Source organism: Strigops habroptila, chromosome 14, assembly GCF_004027225.2.
Source record: "Strigops habroptila isolate Jane chromosome 14, bStrHab1.2.pri, whole genome shotgun sequence".
Classification (NCBI taxonomy): domain Eukaryota; kingdom Metazoa; phylum Chordata; class Aves; order Psittaciformes; family Psittacidae; genus Strigops; species Strigops habroptila.
In genome coordinates, this window is record NC_044290.2 from 7,881,219 (window position 1) to 7,901,327 (window position 20,109).

The 20,109-nt window shown below is 42.2% G+C and overlaps 1 protein-coding gene across 2 annotated transcripts in view; it reads left to right on the forward strand.

The window, feature by feature from the left end:
* Positions 1 to 9,699, forward strand: part of HLF (HLF transcription factor, PAR bZIP family member) — a 32,697-nt gene extending 22,998 nt beyond the window's left edge. Inside the window, exons 3-4 of one of the 2 annotated variants that reach the window (XM_030506123.1) lie at positions 4,916 to 5,136; positions 8,093 to 9,699. In XM_030506123.1, the coding sequence (XP_030361983.1) occupies positions 4,916 to 5,136; positions 8,093 to 8,308 (437 nt within the window). In that variant the 3' untranslated portion in view covers positions 8,309 to 9,699. Of the gene's footprint in view, positions 1 to 4,915; positions 5,137 to 8,089 lie in introns of both variants that reach the window. The other variant, XM_030506121.1, reaches the window with a different exon arrangement.
* Positions 9,700 to 20,109: the final 10,410 nt, after the last annotated feature.

The following is a 20,109-nucleotide window of genomic DNA, read 5'->3' on the forward strand; positions in this document are numbered from 1 at the left end:
GATAAGCAATAGAGGAATGTCTGTGCCAGGTTGGAGCACTGGTCAAAATACACTAATCTCTTGTTCAGAAGAAAATAAAGCTCCTCTAATAACTGCTTACATAAATACACCCAGAGGTGAAGTGTCTTCTGCACCCCCAGGCAGAGTGGTTCATTTTGTTCTTCCAGTGGGAGGGCTGGAAGGTCAATACAGTGCAGCTTGTTATTCCCTTTAGTGCCTGTGTGGATTATGGTCTTACTATCTGTGTAAATGTTCTGGTTTCTGGAAGACACTAAAATCCTAATAGTAGGGAAATTGGATAGGAAGATAAAATGTTGCTTGTAATATTGTAAGCGAGGAATTATAACCTGACAAGATTCTGTCCTTAGATAAATCTTGTTTTCCAGAATACTCCTTTTACTTTACTGTGGGTGGAGATTTTTTCCTATCTTGATTCCTGCACGCTGCCTTGTGTTCTGCAGTGAGGTAACTTCTAGAGGCTGAAGGGGTTAATGCAGAAATAGATAACAGATTAGTCTGGGACAGGCTGTGATTTGGAGTAAGAGAACTATTCCAAATAGCTGGCCAGGCACCAAGCGGATAGACAGTTTGGAAAACATATCGGCAGAGCCGTGGTGTTCTCTGGAGCAGCTCTGGGTGAGGATTATCTGTCAATTTAACTGCCGCGCTATAGACTCTGACTGACATTCCCAAAGTGCCTTTAGTTTATATAAAGAAAAATGATTAGCAAACACATATTTTATCTCTGGGCTGCTAATAAATTGAATAAGAAGCTCCTCTTTTCTTTCCCTCCAATACATGCGTAAAAAATAGGGGAAAATATTTTGATTAGAACATTTCCACTCCCTTTCTTTTTCTTGTCGCTGTTCTCCAGCCAGCTGTTGAGCTGATGAAAAGTGTGGAAGGGCTGTGAGAAGGGAGATTTTCTGAAAATAAGGCTCATTTTTATGGGAGTTGACTCATGCAAAATTGAGTTCCACATAATTTAGCAGGGATCTCTCGCAGTACAGATAAGTCTGTCAAGCAGTGGTTGCAGTTGAAGAGGTTATTTCCGTCTTAACTCTCCTGGGCACAGCTGGTAGGTGGGATGTTTCAAAAGGGGGAAATTAGGAGTCAGGATACAGTGACTGAGCTCCCCACAATACCAGATCAGCAATTTGCTTTTGTAGGTATATAAAAATGCAACTGTGCTTTCGAATTGTGAATTTTAATTATTGCAAGCAATTAAAAGCTGCTATTCTTTTTCTTTCACCAGCCGTTCGCTGACCTAGATAACACAAGTGAATGGCCTCAGTCCATTTCTCTTTGAACAAGGAAGCACAGTGAAAATATTGCCATTACGTTGGGTTTCCTCACTGGCAGTCTCTGCTGGGAGGAGGACTGAAAGGGTTAGAACAGCCAACTTTCTTTCAGGTCCTTCTTTCTGGAAAATTTTCTGCTATAGCTAGTATCCGCCAGAGCAACACCAAGAGCATGAGCAAGATGTTGGGGCAGCCGTAGCTTTGGGGTTGCCAAAACTTGCTGATCTCTTTGCCAGGAGACACCTGGAGCTGTGTCTGTCCTGGCATACTTAGTGTTGCTTGAGTGGAGCTCTACAAGTGGGAAGGTCTCCAGACAAAAGGCCAGTGTTGACATAGTTGTGGTCTCTCCAGGCCATGGTTGAGACAAATCACTAGGGTAGTATGAGGGGAAGTTTCCATTAACCATTGTTCCCAGCTTGCGTCCACCACCACCATGGAGTTCTGCAGCTGGATTTCCAGAAGAGCTTAATGCTCAAAAGCTCTCATTTCAGCAACTTAAATAGAGGGGCTAAGTTCTTTCCAAAACACTTGGCAATCCTCAGCCCCCATTGAGAACAAAGCTCAGCACATTAAACAGTCCAGCCACTTCACTGTGAAGATTTGGCAGAGTGTTTAAATAATACAGAGACTAGCAAGAAAGGCATCTGGCTCCCCATGCTGAGCAGAGAGGTGCTTTACCTTCACTGGCCTTGGCGCCTGGTGCTGTGGGCTTCCTCCTTGGCTGATTTCTTGCACATCACGGCCTCTGACCAGCTCTGTCTTTGGATGTTGTGACAGCTGTGAAGCTTGCTGATGTGAGGATTAGTCGGCTGCTGGGCACATGACGTTCAGATTGCTTGTGCTTATTTGACCTACCTCTGATTGCGAGGAATTTAGTGCATAAAAATAACACCCAGAACAAATTTGGCAGAAGGATGCACAGCTAAAGTGCCATGCACACAGAGGGAAAGGAGCTTGGAGAGCAACGTAACATGAGGCCGTGTCCTGTGCTCCTGCAGTAACAGCGGTGCCAAATCCAGCACAGCCCACGCTGTCGTCTTGGGTTACGAGTTCCAGCACCACATAGATGTAATGGCCATTAGCCAGTAAACTAATGAAGACAGGTTCCTGGCATGTGTTATTGGCAAAACTTGGTAGAATAAATAAAAAGATAGCAAGTGCCAGGAGTTGCCTAATGTGAAACACTGGACAAGGAAATACTGGTTTTTCTGCCTAGGGTTTTAGACACCCTGAGTAACTCTGTTCTCAGTGGAGTTCCTGCTCATCTGCAGGAGCGTGACAGGATGGAGTCAGCCTGCATAGTCTGATGGAGGCGTGCGTGCCCTGCAAGTGAGGGATACCTTACAGGGCAGGATTTTTTGGGCTCCAGGTGATAATGTTTAGCTGTGTGCAGGATTTATTCAGGCTTTGCAATGGTGAGTAACATTCACCTTGACCGAGCTTCACACCGGCACCTGGGATGTCTTATGTTTGCTGAAGCAACCGTATCTTTAGTAGTGAGAGCTGGGGAAGTGAAATGTGTGCACACAGGGAATGAGGCAGGATCTTGATTGCTGTAGGTTCTTCTCCCAGATCACCTTGGAGATGTGTCCCTCTTCCCTTTATTTTACCACTGCATTGCTAAGGTGCAAACTTCAATTTCCCATGTTTAAAAAGAGCATTTTTGCCCTTTTTCAGAGAGATACTGTAAAATTTCTTGAGGCCAATGATTACAAAGCTCATGTGGTTGTGTAATAACAGCACATTATAGATTAATGATAATATGTAAACTGATACTGTGTACCTAGAACTTCGGCAATATTTAAATACAGGTTCTTTTGTTTAGAGCAATTAGAAAGCTAGGACAGATTTCACAATCCACTTGACTTTTAGAAACACCCTGCATGCTCACCAGAAATAATATAAAAGTATTTAGAGCTGGTGTCTTGCTTCCTTCTTATTTCTTTTACAGAAGTTGCACGGTCTCTGGTGCATATGTCTATACATTTGTCTGCATTAAAAAAAATATCAGGCTGCTCTGGTACCGACATACATCAAAGGAAGCTTTCCTGCATTTAAGCCTTTAAATAAGCCTGTTTCTGCCAGCCCGTGTATCCGAAATGAGATTAGCCATCCCTTTGGAGCAGGGCTGCAGGCATGCCTTGGTGCTCTGAGCCGGTCGGGCCGGCGTTAGGGCAGTTTCTGGCCAGGGTTTCGCCTCCGGCACCCCTGCAGACGTTTAAACACGGAGCGCCCGCTAGTGAAAACCCGCTCCCTTTCCTACAGCCATAGAGATACATTAATAGCTTTGATCCTCCTTTTCTCTTCTCCCAGGCCCTCACTAGCCTTTCCTGGAAGCTGATGTTATCAGCGCTGCTTTAAAACGGGAGTTACAAAAGCCGAGCTCTCTCTGAGCAAGCCCTGTTTTGCGCAGTGCAATCCCCTGGTGCATTTTCTGTGCAGTTCCAATGTTGTTGCTGCGGTCATCTAGATTAAAATAATGCATTGTTAACACTGGCCTTGGCTTGGAATTAGAAATGTTGATCATTTTACACCCTAAATATTGCAGATGCAGGCACAAATAAGGAAATATTATGCAGTCACAGGATGTTTGTGTGGTTGTTATGAAAGCCGCTGTATTTCTAAAGGCAAAGTGAATTAGCTAATAGCCAAAAAAATTATAAAAGAATAATATGCTTCAATCAGAAGTCCCCCCTCTGAAGCCTGTGAGGCTTCTGCTTCTGAGGCATGTGAGAACTTCTGAAGATTCTGCCCCCAGGGATAGTCCCTGTTTAGGCAGCTGACTTCAGGATCCTATTTTTGGAACCTTTGGTTGGGATTTTAAATTGGATTTTTAGTGGGAATGGTGCCTAAATTGGTGCTGTAGGATCTTGAAGGCTATATCTTAGATTAAAAAAGAAAAAGGGGGGGGGGGGAGTGATATAATTTTCTGGGGATAGGCTCCTTTTTATTAGATTTTATATACCATAAAAGAGTAGTGCGGCATGAATCAGTATTCATTTTTGCAGAGCATCTTTAAGTAGTCTTTCATGTTCAAGTTTTCTTCATTGTCATTTAGAATATCATAGGTAGGATTTCACAGAAAGTCGAAGTCTCCTTAGAGGAGTGCTTCAGCACAGCTTGACAGTACATTTTGATGAGATATTGTCCTATTGCAAGTACTGTACATCATTGTAAACTAAATGTACCCCCAAAGGTATATATGAATAAATCTGTGTATGAGAAAACTGGGAAGCATTACAGCGTGGTGGATAAATCGGAGCTAAGTGACAGTACTTAGGATTTGTTCCTGAGGATGTGATCTTAATGAGGTGGCATGAGTTGAAGCAATGTCTAGTGCAATCAGTGTTGGATTCACTGATCTTATGTGGGCATCCAAGATGATTAGCAGCCGGAAATGGGAACCAGTTCTGAACATAACGGCTTGAGCATGTCTGAATCCGAATCTGCAAAATGGACAATCTAATATTTAGCAAGAGTAAATACCAAATTTACAGTAAAGCTTGAAGAATTAATCCTTGTAAAGTATTGCGAGATCTTCTAAAATCCTTGTTCAGTGATGTTATTTACATATTTTCTGCTAACATAGCTGACTTTATCCTTTCTTTCTATAGGTCAGATCTTGCCAGCAAACCGAAACACACCGAGTCCCATTGATCCTGAGACTATCCAAGTTCCTGTTGGCTACGAACCTGACCCTGCAGATCTTGCTCTTTCCAGTATTCCTGGCCAGGAGATGTTTGACCCTCGTAAGCGCAAGTTCTCTGAAGAAGAGCTGAAACCACAGCCAATGATTAAGAAAGCTCGCAAAGTCTTCATTCCAGATGACCTGAAGGTAAATTGGAACTGGTGACAAGATAGTTTGTACTCTGTAACAGTTACTCACTGAGGTACAGGTTTGGAGCATGAATCTAGTTTCTGCTGTAAGGTAGATCTGCCAAACTTTGTTGTAGAGTAAAACTGTCAGCGGTTCTGAATAAGACTGAGGGGAGGATGTCCCTTATTAGTTATGCAACAGTCAAAATTCATGAGATCAATATTCATTTCCTTTGTATACCAGAAACTTCCTGTGTGACCTTGGACAAGCTTACTTTGTCCTATATTTCCCACTTATGAAACAGCCTGATCATGTTTCCTTTTCCTCCAGCCTCTGTGTGTCTCCTCAGCATAAATGGTGAATTCTTCAAGGAAGAATCTGTGTCTTACAGGGTTCGTGGAGGTCCCTGGCAATAACAGAATGAAGTATGTGTGTCTTGTTTGGAAGTTGCTTTAGCTCTGTACCAATAACTGTATCTCAATAAGGAGTGGGAACAGTATAGTAAATACCATTAGTCTAGGTGAAAGAAACTAATTGTAGGAAAACAGAACAAAATTATTTTGCTGATAAGTGTATTTTAATGCAATATAACAATAATACTACAATATTTTAAAAGAAAGAGCACCCTGGTCTGTGCCTCTCACTGCTTCTGAGAGATGTGAAGAGCAAAGAGCATGAGTAGAGCAGAACAAATTGATCAGCTGATTCAGCTTATCAAACAACTGTGAAAATTGTTATTATGTGCAAAATTCTATCCCCAGCATGTGATTTCCAAGAGGATCTTTTTTATCAGAGGTAGTCAGTATTAGTAGAGGTAGTCAGGATTTCATTCAGCTCTTGCTGCTGCCCCCCAAGACATTGGCTGAAGCCTGTTGGAATTGGTGGGAATCCTTGGCTGCGCGTGTGAAGAGACTAGGATGCCACATGTTCACACCAGATTGATAGCATTAGGGAAAGAAGCTGCTGCTGTTCACTATTTTTATCCCTAAGGATACTGTTGTGCAAGTTAAAAGCACAGAAATCATGATTCCAGTAGTGTTCAGGTGGTATGTTGCTGTCACTTTGTCTGTGATATCTTCAGCTTGGTCCAGAATGGTCTGTCTGCACCATGCCATTACTTACCTGGGCAAATTTTACCGCAGTGTCTGCCTGAAGAGAGGTGTGTGATACAGAAATGGCTGTAAGGAGACAGGATTTTGCTCCTCAGTGCCATTTGTGGTTTTGTGCTATCATCTCCTAGGTATCCTTACTCATCAAAGCAAAATTTGCCAAAGATGCTGTTGGACTACCCCATGCCAGAGGTGTAGAACACCAGTGTCTTGCATGGAGCAGCAGGACACTTAAGTTTTTACCCTAAGACTAAACTAGAAGTTCAGGATCTTGCGTTTCCCTGAGATAATCCTATCAGTTGCCCTTGACTCATTTCAGAGTGCTTGACCCAAGTGCTGCTTCTGCCCTGGCATGTGGAACGGCTGCTGAGTTCTGGGGGAGGGTAAGCAGATTAGATCAGTCAATCGTCTCTGGGTTGCATGTGATTTTGAAATGCCAGCCTTACCTCTTTCAGGCCTGGATTAAGGGATTTGCCATAGCAATTTGTTAAAATAAAGAGGGATGAAGCCTAGGTGGCACACTAATAAATTGCTTAAAGCTGATTTTTATGGAGTGGAATGAGATGGGAAATTATAAGTAAGATTTGGGTCATAGTGTTTTGCTGCACGCTTAAGAGGATTTTTGGGGGTACCATCTAAGTACAGGTGAAGAGCAATTTAGAGATATGCTGGCTCCACCACTGCTGCACACCTTGTTAAGGTAAACTGATAAAAAGCAGTTCTAGAGGACTTCTAGCAGTTGTGTTGCTCTTGCTTTGCCTTACGTGAGCAGCTGGAGAAGATGCAGAGCAGCATTAGGCCTGGCCTGGTTTGTGCTGAAAGACACAGGAGTGGTGGGGAGTGTGCTAAGTGCAACGTAGGAGCAGCTGGCTCCTGTGCCTTGTCATGGACATGGATTTGTGCTGCCATGCTTGTTGAGACAAGAGCCACACAAGCACATGGAAGCATGTGAAAATGAAGGGATGACTCTGGGAGGGGATGTTTGAGCTCTATTGACCAGGAAGTTTGGGGGCTGAATGGCTGCTCTTACTCTGCAGGCGACTGAATTTCACTTCTCATGGGAGATTCTGCCCACTTTGTATTTACTGAGTTATTCCGAATCTCTAGAACTTAGTTCAGTTTCAAAGCAGCATTGAAACTGCCGTTTCACTGAAGGACATTTCTTTGGAAAAGTGGAAAAAATCAGGTAAAATTAAGTACTTACCCAGAGCCTTTGATGCACCAGCTTTTTTTTCCCGTGGTCAGAGCTTATTGTTCTAATCTCTTGGTGGATGGTACCAAAGCAGCGGTCGTAGTGCCAAGGACTCCTCTCCCAGTGACTTGCCATTCTAGGGTGGAAACAGGAATGCTCTGGGGCTCTGCAGAGAAGGAGCTTTGAACATTAAAAAGAGCTGCACGGTAGATGAAATGCATGATACCAGCGAACAGAGTGAGCCAGGTGTTGGCTGGCAGAGATGAACAGGGACATACAAGAGGTAATTAGCACCGCTCCAGCAACGGTAGGGAGTGAGTCATGGCACATGAAGGTGGATGTGCTAACTAGGTCAGCTGAGATGCATTGTACTGCTGGAATATCTCCTCCTTTTCCCTTGGAGGATTTCACAGTCAAGAGGATGAGGGGGTTAGCGTAAGCATTTTGACAGAAAGAGTCATGGGCATCTGTTCTCCCTGGATGGGTTATGCCATGTACATCTCTAACTGTTGTCCCAGCAGTGCCTGGCATCCTCAGGGCTGGCTGGGCCGGGCAAGTAGGATGAGTGAAGTCATCCCCGGAGCGGCGGCTGTGGCTAAGAGCACATCCTGGTGGCTGCTCGGTTTACTGAAATCTAATACCCTGTTTGCTTCTTTCTGTGTTTAATGAGCAGGATGACAAATACTGGGCAAGGCGCAGAAAGAACAACATGGCTGCGAAGCGATCGCGGGATGCGCGCCGCCTGAAGGAGAACCAGATCGCCATCCGCGCCTCCTTCCTGGAGAAGGAGAACTCGGCTCTGCGCCAGGAGGTGGCCGACCTACGGAAAGAGCTGGGCAAGTGCAAGAACGTCCTTGCAAAGTACGAAGCTCGGCACGGGCCCCTGTAAATCGAAAAGGAGGCAATGGGGGGGGTTCTTTTTTCTTTTTTCTTTTTTCTTTTTTCTTTTTTCTTTCGTTGCGGGTTGGCATTTGACTAGATGGACAATGTGTTTCCTGTTTGATAGCACCACACCCAAACCAACCTTTCTGTCTTCAGCACTTTACCAGAAGCAGAAACAAAACTGACTTAACGTTACTTCTTCTTTTGTTCGCGTATGCGTGTACCTGCGTATGTGTGTTCACACGTCTGTACCTGTGTGTATGTGTGCATGTGTGTGTGCGTGTGCGTGCGCATCTCAGCACTTCCCATTTTTATGAAGCCCTCTTCAAAGGGTGCCACATTTTTACCTGGACTGTTGAGAACCGCCACAGTAAGCTTTTTATTACATATGGGTTTTTTTTTTTTCAGTGCTGCTTCAAAGTAGGGTTTTTATGTTATTGTAACCAGTTCCATCCTCCTGATTGACTTGGAAAGATTCCAGTATAAATTAAAAAAAAAAAAAAAAAAAAAAGGAAAAAAAAAAAAGAAAAAAGGAAAAAAAAGGAAAAAAAAAAGAAAAAAGAAAAAAAAGTAGATCTCAGTTTTTTGGAGAGTAACGAGCTCGTGTTTGAGTATGTCTAATCAGAAACGTTAACATGCTAATAAAGTGCACAGATAATTTAGTACTACACTGCAGAAATATTAATTTATAGATTGCTTTCGTTGTATTTTCAGTTTTGGTGGTAATTGTCTTCAGATTTAAAAAGTGCTGTTAGACTGAGTTAGCTGTACTCATTATAGAGCCCATAATGGCTTCTCTGTAGCTCTTAAGGTTCCTTTTCTTTCCACAGACCCCAGGTAGGTAGGAGTCCTGTCGATGGACCACAGAGTGTGTATTTGCACTGTCTGTACCTGAAGCAATAATCCTATTGTATGCTAGCACGCATGCTGCCCAGGTGTTCCTAGTGGACGTAGGGTGGTTTCCCTCCCCAACAGGAGTTTTTAATGTCTTTAACAAAAAGCTAAAAGGTAAAAGCCACCTTCACGTGAGCATGCTAATTGTGTCCCTGCTCTAAGGAGCGCATTTGTGAGAAGCAGGATAATTAGTTGAAACGAGAACAAAATTAATAGTATCAAATCAGAGCCGATGTCGAAATCAGAGGGGCTTTTCTGTTTTCACTTAGTTATGCATTTCTTCAAGTTCCATTTTGTGATTAAAAATTAAGTAAATACCCTGATTAATTTGGTTTTTTCCCCCATGTTTTGTAACATATTTTCTGTGGATTATATCTTGCTGTTTTAAAGATCACTTTTATTCAGTTAGAAGAAGTCACTGGTTTGCAAAGCCCATTTTTCCTAGTGATTGTTGTTTTGAGTGTGACATGAACTGATGGTTCTGAACTTTATTGTTTTAAACTCTATTTGCTTCTGAACATGTATGTTCTAATATAAAGTGGACTTCTGAAAAATGAATGTAAGAGACACTGGTGTATTTCAGAAGGGGATGGTGTTGTCATATACTGTGGTTAATCCAATCAATCTAAGTGTTTACTATAGACCAAAAGGATAGATATTATAAAATGTATAAAGTTTATACAGAATAATTATAGTATGTTTGTTTTGTACAGTATTTTTCAAGTACAAATACTGACAATGTATTTTGAAAGACATATATATAGCAAAAAGAAAGAAAAAGCTATTCCATGTTTAAAAATATATAGCAAAGATATATATTCTCCATATTGTACAGAAAGGAAATGCTTTGGGGTTTGTTGGTTGGTTGTTTTTTTTCTTAACTCTTTAATATTTTAAGCCTACCACTGGCACACCGGCATGTTCTGTGCTATACATTAAATTTTTATGGCAGTAATATGGCTTTCCAGGATGTTCCATATTACTGAAAAAGAGAGACTTTCTTATTTCCCATCCAAAACACATAAAGAAACGGTTTAATAGGGACAAAGCACAACATGGGTTTTAGTCAACTGTTGATCGGACAGGACAATATTTTTGTAAAGGCAGAAAAATAATATATAAGACAAAAAAATCTCAGTCATTTCTAATCTGCTGCTGCTAGAATCCGTTTCCAGCTGAAATGTTTTTTACAGATAGCTCTGTTGGGGTATACAGTTGTATGTGCTGCATCTGGTTATTAACAGGTGAGGAAAATATGGTGCTACATGTCTTGCTCACAGTTCTCGAAGTGTTTTGACCTTATTTTCAAATAAAAAGGTTGTTCATTCCATTAAATCATTATTCATGCTTCAGGAGGTTGATACAAAGGACTCACCATTTTGTTCAGCATTAAAAATACCCTGGCAGGAATGGCATCTTTCCAGTATTTTTCCTCAAACATACCCGAGTTGTCAGCAGCCCTTAACGTGCAGGACTTGCCTGTGGACCATTTATTCAGCAAATTGAATTTCCATGTGCTGCAGCAAGTTTCAAGTGCAGTAAGTTATTTTCTAAAGGTCAGTATAAGCCACTGGATGCAGGGGTAGAGAAACGAGACTGGCAGTGTTGGGCACAACTCAGTGTCTCTGCTACAGCTTCTGTGAAATAAACTTCATTTCTGTTCTTAGAAGCAGCGTGACCGTGGCGGGGCTCAGCGGCTGCTGCCGCGGCTACACTTTTAGCAGCAACACAGCAAATAGCAACAGCTTAGACTTGCCCCCACAGTGATTGTTGTTGGGGTGACGCTAGAACAGTGTGCGTGAGATCAGCTGTACTGAGCCCGAGCCATCGGTGGGCTGTGGTGTGACCACAGAACTTTCTTAAACATGTAAAAGGCAGCTTGGAAAAAACAATTACAGACAATTCTTTTGTTTCCTTTGGGCAGGGAAGGGGTGGGAGATGACGGTAGCTTTTGTAGGCTGGAGAGCACAGATTTATTAAGTCATGGCCACAGAGGAGCACAGAGGTTTCCAGCAGCTACCTCGTCCAGCGGTTCCCAAAGCTGCTCCCATGCCTCCGGCCCCATCCTGCTGTGCGGGTGGACGGGAGGGCAAGTGTGTGGCTGGGGGCTGGAAATGGGCTGAGGGGAGCAGGACAGGCTGCCCTGGTGTCTCCAAGAAGCTCACCCTTAAGGGAGGAAAAACCAAGGCAAAATATATGGCCTAAAAGCTGGGAAACAATCAGCTTCTGTAACCAGTAGAAAGTAAATCCAGGCCAGTTCAGCTCATTTCCAGTTCCTGAGGACAGCTCAGCTGGGCTCATCACACCTCTGTGGCTTTGTTGCTCATGAAGGAGCTTGTAGGTATATGAAAATGTAATTTTATAAAAATAGAAATATATATATTTGCAGAATAATTAATAGCTTGTCTGAATAATTCACTGACTTGTATTTAACCATAAGTAAGCATTGATAAAATGCTGCTTTTTTTTTTTTTGTTGTTTTTTGCTAAATCTTAGAAGTGATTCATTTCTTTTCACAAAAGAACGCCCTCTAAAAACAAATGGCATTTGGGAGGTATTTTTGAGCACCTTGGGGCTTTCTTTGGGAAAGCCCATGGCAGACAAGGCTGGGGGGGATTATTCCTTTTCATTTTCAAATGGTGCTCAAGGCACTGACCCTCGCACCATGGGAATAACGTTTGGACTCAAATCCACAAAAGCAAGAAACTCCCAGTGAAAGGCCCGTGCCAGAGCAAGGCCCGTGCTTGGCTGTGCTCTGTAACTGCACAAGGGGTGAACTCAGCGGGGCCAAAGGACCCCGATTTTTGACTCTCTTGCTTCTGTGGGTTTGTAATACCCCCGTTAGTGCTTTACAGCTGTTTCTGCATGTAACACACTAGAGAAGTGCAGTTTAGTTTTATTTTGTCGACTTCTTTTTATATGTGAAGAGAAAAACAAAATGTATTAAAACTTACAAGTGATCAACCATCGTATTTCTGGCAACACCACAAGACAGCGTCTGTTCCAATACAGGTTTAACAGCGAGCTCAGCTGAGCTGTGTGACATGAGGTGGATGCAGCCTGTGCTGCTCAGCCCAAATCTTCTTTATTTTTATTTTTTTTGTCTGTTATTCTTAATGTTTAATAAACTTTGAACTTTTTCTTCTCTCACCGTGTGCTTTGGTCTCTCAGTGTGTGCTGTGCTCTGTCAGCACTTCCCTCGGGGCTTCAGGGGGGGTGTATTTTAACCTTTCTCCGTCAAAAAGCTGGTCTGGGATTGCCCGTGGCCTCCAGCCCTGGCTGTGCCCCGTCGGAGTGATGGACCCCAGGTAATGGGGTGCAATGTCCCCTCAACCCAACCCTGCTGCTCCCAGCAGCCTCGATGGAGGCTCATCATCCAGTATTGTCACAACCGTGCACTTGGAAAGGGAACAGATTGCTAATTGTGGTATATTTAATGCCATTTACTATTTTAATAAAATATTGTACTTATATATCACACTATATAACAAACCGATACAGTGTGGGTTATATTACATCATTTACATAGATACACAGACACTTTATATATCATGGGATGTGATCATGTATTACTACACAGCGCGCAGATAGTAATACATTCATTAAAATGCTGCATAATAAGTATTTTTTATTCTAGTACTCAAAATAATGCATTAATTTTCATCTCCATTATATTTAATGTTTTGTATAGGACACATAGGTAATACATACTGCATGCTTTAGATACAGAGTTTATATCTAATACAGATATAGCAAGAGAAAAACTGTGTAACTGCCACTATTTATGCATTTTAAGTTATTAAATAGGTGTACGGGTAATTCAATACACGTATCTGTACACATACGTAGATACAGAGGGCATTGCTATAAAGCCTGAGTTTAATATTATGTATTAGGTTCAACGTGTATTTGTTAACACACACACACATACATGAACATACAGGCACGTGTGTGGACACATGCAAAAACCACACACATCTATACACACATGTATCTGTGAACATGTGTGTGCTCTTCTCTCTCCTGCTCACTGTCTGTCCAGCCACATAGATAAGGAGTGTGATAGACACGTGTGTGTGTATATATATATATATATGTATAAAAAGGGCAGTGTTTTAATACCTAATGTCTATTATGCACAAAAACTATGTTTAAATAACACAGACATAATCACGCTCTTGCTCAGCCCCCCCCATGTGCGTGCACCTGCGCATTAGTTTTATCTATATACTATATAAAAATAAATTGATATATTTTAACACACTTATGTACCAACATTAAAAAAAAAATGTGGCTACTGAAAAACATTCTAAAATTCTATTATTTTCATAAACCATATTTAGCAGTATTTATTGTTAAAAGTTAGCTTTATATTTATCAATACATGTAGTAGGTTTTATCAATATAAATGCCGGCTTTAACGAGACACAAAGTGTATTTGTTCTAAAACAGACACACAGATGCACATAGAGCTCTCTACGTAGCTGTAGATCCGTATCGGTTTAAACTGGGTAATTACACTTTCATAGCATGTATTTAGCAGCATTTACTTTATTACTATGACTATATTATTTTTTTATACGCAGACACTATATTTGCTATAATACACACCACACCCCATATCATCAGAATTTACTAATTGAATATGGCTTTAAAATATAAATTTTTAAAGCTTTTATTGTTTTAAAGGGGGGTTTTATGATAAATGCTGGGTATTATGCACACAATTTGTCATAGTACATCCATATGCCTGCACACTTTGTGTGTCTAGATGTCTATATACTGCTGCATATACGGCTATAAATAATATATTCATACAGCATACTTAACAGGCTTTAATAAGCTAGGTTTATATTCATGTGTCTATAATTACACATTTTACTGTTACAAAGGTCTGTGTTTAATATCCATTATGCATTATGCACAAAGTTGGTTTGTTACACCACACAGATGCATGTGCAAGTGCTCACACACATGCACACGTGTGCACAGCCCTTACTCACTCTGTGCTATTCGTATAGCAATTTGATAATTGTATTTCCATATAGCATATGGAACAATTAGTTTTAATAAGTTTTTAATTATTTTAACACAAAGATGCACATAAAGAAGCATCACTGACGTCCAAAGGTCTGGGTTTAAATATGCAGTATATGTATTATGAACCAAATATCTGGTTTAATAACACTGTCACGCTCAGTTGCTCTTTCCCCGTGTGTGTGTGTACACACCCACGAGAACAAGCTGTATTAAAGTGGTATATTTTTACACACACACCCACATAAAATAATGTGTATTAGATAAAGGTTAAACTGCTGTATTTTATGCGCCATAATTGGCTGCAGTTATGTTTAAAAGGTAGGTTTAGATTTTTATATACATTTAAAAATATTGAAACTGCATTTTATTGTGATGAAGATTCGTGTTTTAATAAATGTTAAATGAGATACAAAGTGCAGTCATTCTAACACACACACTTGCCTTTGTGTGTGCAAGTGCACATTTACCTGTAGAGGCACATAGCTCATTATAGTTATAAATTCAACGATTAGATTTCCACATAGCACAATTAACAGCAGTTCCTTGGTTCCAATGGCTTCATAGCATTTTATATATATACACACACATATATATTTTATTGATATAAAGCTCTAGTTTTGCTATATAAGTTAAGTTCTATATTTTGCACAAAGTATATTTGTTGTCATACACAAACACCTTGACTCTGCCTCTGTGAGTGTGTGCATGTGCACATGTGCCTGTAGCACACGTGCTCTCTCCCGGTATGCATATATATGTTTAATAATGATAATATATTTATAATAATTTATTGATTAATATAGCTTTATGATAGATTTTATTGCTTTTAAGGCCTGGTTTTAGGTTATATGTGATATATCATGCACAAAATAGATTTGTTGTAATACACACACGCATGTTCACACTCACTTTCATATGTGTGTGACCGTGTAACTTTTGCTGTGTCATTGTATATCCATATCCTTTCATATATACAGATAAAAATTCAATTATCTGTTAATCTATGTCATTATATCTATATATAAGATACGTAATTTAACAATCTAGGTCTGTATTTATGGATCTGTAATTATAAAATGCATTGCTATAAAAGGTCTGTGTTTAGAATACATTAGATATTATGCACAAAGTGTATCCGTTTTAACGTACCCAGAGTATCTCTGTGCATGTGCACGTATTTATATTGATTGATAGCAGTACCTTTAATAATCACATTTGCAGAAGGCATATTTAGCAGCATATTTTTAATAAGTGTACTTTCTATTTCTATATATGAACTAGATTTTAGTAGTATAAAATGCTTGGGGTTTAATACACATACGTACGAATTCCTGGGGCTGTGCCCTTGGCCAAGCCCCGAGCCCAGGGTAAGTCACTACAACCACACCGTGATTGTGCCCTGTGCCACATGAGCTTATATAGGCTGTATATTTACCAGCTTTTTATTAGCATATTCTTATATACTTATATAACAGCATATAAAACATGCTTTTGAAGACGTTCATATTTTTATGTACATATAATAATATAATAATACATACAATGAAATATTTACACATACAATGAGAGTCATTGTAGTGGCTTACACTATCTGCGTACATGTACATATGAAATTTCAGATTTATTTTTAATATAGCATAGTCAGTAACATTTTAATATAATACATAAGTATATAAAAGTATTTTAGGTCTATAATAGGGATTATGGTGATAGATAAAACTTTTCAGTATGTGTGTAGATATCTGTAAAACTATATATATTGACACATAGTTAGAGATATTTATACCTAGTTTTATGTATCCACATGTATGTACATATATGCACATGTACATATGTGCTTTGAAAGCAACCCTGCTGCAGTTCTCCTGGGCCATCCCATAACCCAGAACAGGCCCAATCAAAGCAACTTTTAATTGCGGTTTTAATCTGTCGGTGCCTGGTGCCCTCTGGAGCCACCTGTAAGGAGGCACAGCCCAAGACCCCCACTTTGGGCCCCTTTAGGCCTCTATTAAACTCTCCCAGCTGCTTAAAGCAAGTCTTCAGGAGCAAAATAAAGAGGCGGCTGTGCCTGGAGCGTGTCTGGCGGCCGCAATGGGCACAGCAAGTCTGACCAGTGCAAAATGAAGCATTAAAGTGGTACCTAGAGGTAACGAATAGGACTTGTCGCCATGACTAAGACTGGTGCGTTTCTGCTACACCTTTTTACATGTAATAATCCCTTACCGCAAATACGTGTGATGGAAACCGGGCACATCCATGGGTGCCAATGCAGGGCTGTGTTTCATTTCAGCATTTCCCAGCTCCCTCCGGCAGCACCGACACAAGGGGTCACACAAGAGCCGTGTGCTGGGCTCCGCTGGAAACTACCTTGATTTTTCCTCCTGATATCTGGTATATTCTCCTCCTCCCCTGTGCATTTCTCCCTCCATGATGCCACAGCAAGGTAAGAGACCCTGCAAAGCTGCTGGGCCAGGGACTCGCCCAGCCCATAGTGAGGGGCTGCGGGGCCGACGACCAAAATGGCATCAGGGGTCAGGGGACAAACACAGCATCACCCCATCAGCACCCCATGCCCATCCTCACCACTGCAGGGCTCTCCAGAGCATCCCCCTGTGAGACATGAGAGGCTGTAACCAACCGGGGTGCCCGGCCCATGGCAGCCTCTGTCCGAGATGCTTCAGCTGCTGCCTGGGGGTGTAAAACATACTTGGCCTTAAAAGGATGATGCTCAGCCATTAGCAACCCCAATTTTAACTGGAAAATACGGAACTAGCCTCACCTTTAGGTAGCAATAACAGCCAAGTTTCACCTGGGATTGATGAAACCAGCCAGAGCTAATTTCTTCTAATAAAGGCTTTGACCCAGCAACCTTGCTCTTCTCACCTGTGTTTCAGTCCCTGTTTAACCTCAAACAACTCCGCAGCCTTCAGCCAAGACACCTTCACCTGCTCAGCCCCAATGCTTTGCCTCAGCCCTGGCCCCTGCACCCATGTTGCAGATGAGCTGGTCCCCAGTATTGAGGCCTCTCTCCCTTTTTCCCCATCCTGCCCAGTCCTCAGGGTGATGCTGTGCCCCAGGAGGGGCTGATTTCTCCTCCATAGAGGTTTCCCTCGTGGCTCTCTGCTGGTTTCTGGGGGATTGCCAGCCCCATGTTCCCTGTCCCTCTCTCCTGGACCCGGGAACACAGCTCCTGCTCACGTCTCCCCCCTTTTGCACTGTCACTAATTTCTCAGGTCCCTGCGTCACATTATCAGCAGGAAAATTGTGCCTGAATCTGTTCTGGAACACCCGCTGGCTCTGTTAAATGAGGTGGCTGTGAAGAAAGATTGAAGGGATTGAGTTTGAATCTAGGGGAGAAAAAGGCAAGGCAAGAAGTGACAGTCTCCAGCTACATAAAAGCTGCCTGTAAAGGCTCTGTGTCCACTGCAGACAGGACAAGGAGTAACAGGCTTGAATTACAGCAAAGAACATACTGCCTGGACAGCAGAAAAACATCTCAGCGGGCAGAGAGTGGAACACTGAGATAAACTGCCTGGGAGGATTGTGAAATCCCCATTGTTAGAGGCTTTATACAATGCGTTGGACAAGCACGTCAGGAATGACAGGCAGAGCTGGGCCTGCCTGCAGGCAGAGGATGGGCTAAAAATACCTCAGAGGCCCCTCGAGCTTTGTTGTCAGTGGTTTAGCAGAAGGTTGATCAAACCCCTCAGCACCACCATCAGCTTCGAGAAAAAAGCCATTTCCGTTCACTCAAACATGCTCATATATGAAGACATGTATTTAAAAACATAAAATCCGTATTCCCTTCCTAAACTAATCCTCAGCTTCCCAAGTGCATGGGATTTAATTTGAGAAGATGGCAGAAGTCCCACAACAGCGATGTCCAAACCTTTATGATGTTCCTATATCCTCACTGTTTGAAGCCAGATGTACCATGGGTACCTGAGTTCAGTAGTGCTGTGGGTTGGGTTGCAGTGTTCTGACATCCTGAACAATGACAGCTCTCCATCCAAACATCTTGTGGTCTCTCTGAACATCCTGTTGGAGACAAGGCTTGGTCACCAGCTGCCCATGCCACAGAACCACACACTGCGGCTGGGCACCTCTCACCACACCTCTGTGTCACTACTGGAATCAAACAACACACCAGAAAGCAAGGAGACGGCTGCTGGAACTGACACCACTGATTCAATAGGTCTCTACTAGTAATGGCTTTCCACCTATATGAAAATTTAAGGGAGATTTTCAAAGGCACCTGAAGGATCTGGACACCCAAATCCACCGCCAGCAGGGCTCATGCTGCTAAGCAACAAAGACATCTGACTATATCCTTCTGAGAGCATGCTAGCCTCATTAGAGTCAATGATGTAACTTCTGTTATAAAACTGATGCTGCCTTCTCTGTTAGACCTCTGCAAGAGGATTTTGGTTCCCCAGCTTATCTTTAGCAGCAAGTGCCCTGGTTCCATGAAGGGAACAAGCGTTCCCACCCTTACTGCTCGTGGTCAGGCTCACCACAGACAAGGGGAAGGTGACTGGTGTGAAAACAAGCAAGCAAAGACACCCAGCTCAGCAACAGAACATCAGCCCACTTCAAAATACCACCCAAATAGGAATTTGAAAGGTCTTTTTTACAGAGGCCAGAGCTTTCCCTCGAGGTTGGACCTGTAAGATGGAGCTACTCCACTAGTTCGGATTGTATGTGGTACGGATACTCTGAAAGTGCTTCACCTCAAACTTCTTTATGCTGAGTTTTCAATACAGGCTGCAAAGAAGATCCAAAACCTGTCACTGAGCAGCCTGGGAGTGTTCAGCCCCAGGCATAGTGTTACCTGTACACTACTGTTGTGCCACAGTTGGCCATCACTGCTTCCCCCAGCACCACTCTAATATCAAAGCATCCAAACGCTTCCAAATAGCCACCAGTGAACACTTCAGGTGTCTCCTGTACATTCCCTCTCCAGCCTGTGACAGTGCTTAGTGAATTTATTCAGACAAATGACGAATTAAACCCTTCCAAATAGTAGAATAACAGCGAGCAGCCTCTGGCTGTTGAGGAGCAAAGTCCATGCCACAAGCCACCAACCTGCTCAGCGTTACAGGGAAGGCAAAAGGCTGGAAGCGCCCGTGGTGCGGAGCCGATGAGCACCCGCCTTGCCATCCCCATCATTCTTTTGTTAGCTATTTTTAGCTGTAATCTTGTGACACCTATTGATGGTGAAAGCAATTAGCAGAGACTAACATCCTGCATGCTTTTAAAAATAGCAAAGCACAGAGAAAAGACTTAGTCAAGCACATGATGGGAACATGACAGCCTTAGCCTCCAGAGAAATCACGGGGCTGAATACACCACACACCTAAATAAAGAATTGTGTAGGGGTCCTGAGCATGAGGGGCACTTAAGCAAGAGGTTTAATCGGAAAAAATCAATGAAAAAGTTTAACTTGCTCATTCCAGCCCCTGACACACACATTTCACCAAGCAGCAGCTCTACAAATGCTATCACACCTGTATGATTTACACAATTCACATATCAGCATGGGAGAGTTCAGTTACCAGCTGTGAAAGTCACATAAGAACCTACACTGCAATTTATGATCTGCTACAGTGACCACCCTGAGCCTCAGAAGCACGTTATTCCATCCAACCAACACTGTGCAACTGCTGGTCTATGGAACAACCAGAACCCTGCATGCCTGACCCAGGCTTGGTGCTTCAAATCAGGTAGAAAACTAATTAGAACGAACCTGTGTAACATCCACATTAAATGGAACTGTCTTGTCTGACTGATCTGGGATTTAGGTGGCTTTTTTAAGTTTGGGAAAACCAACTGATCCAAAGAGTCCATGAAGGACCCCATTTTCACACCACAGCT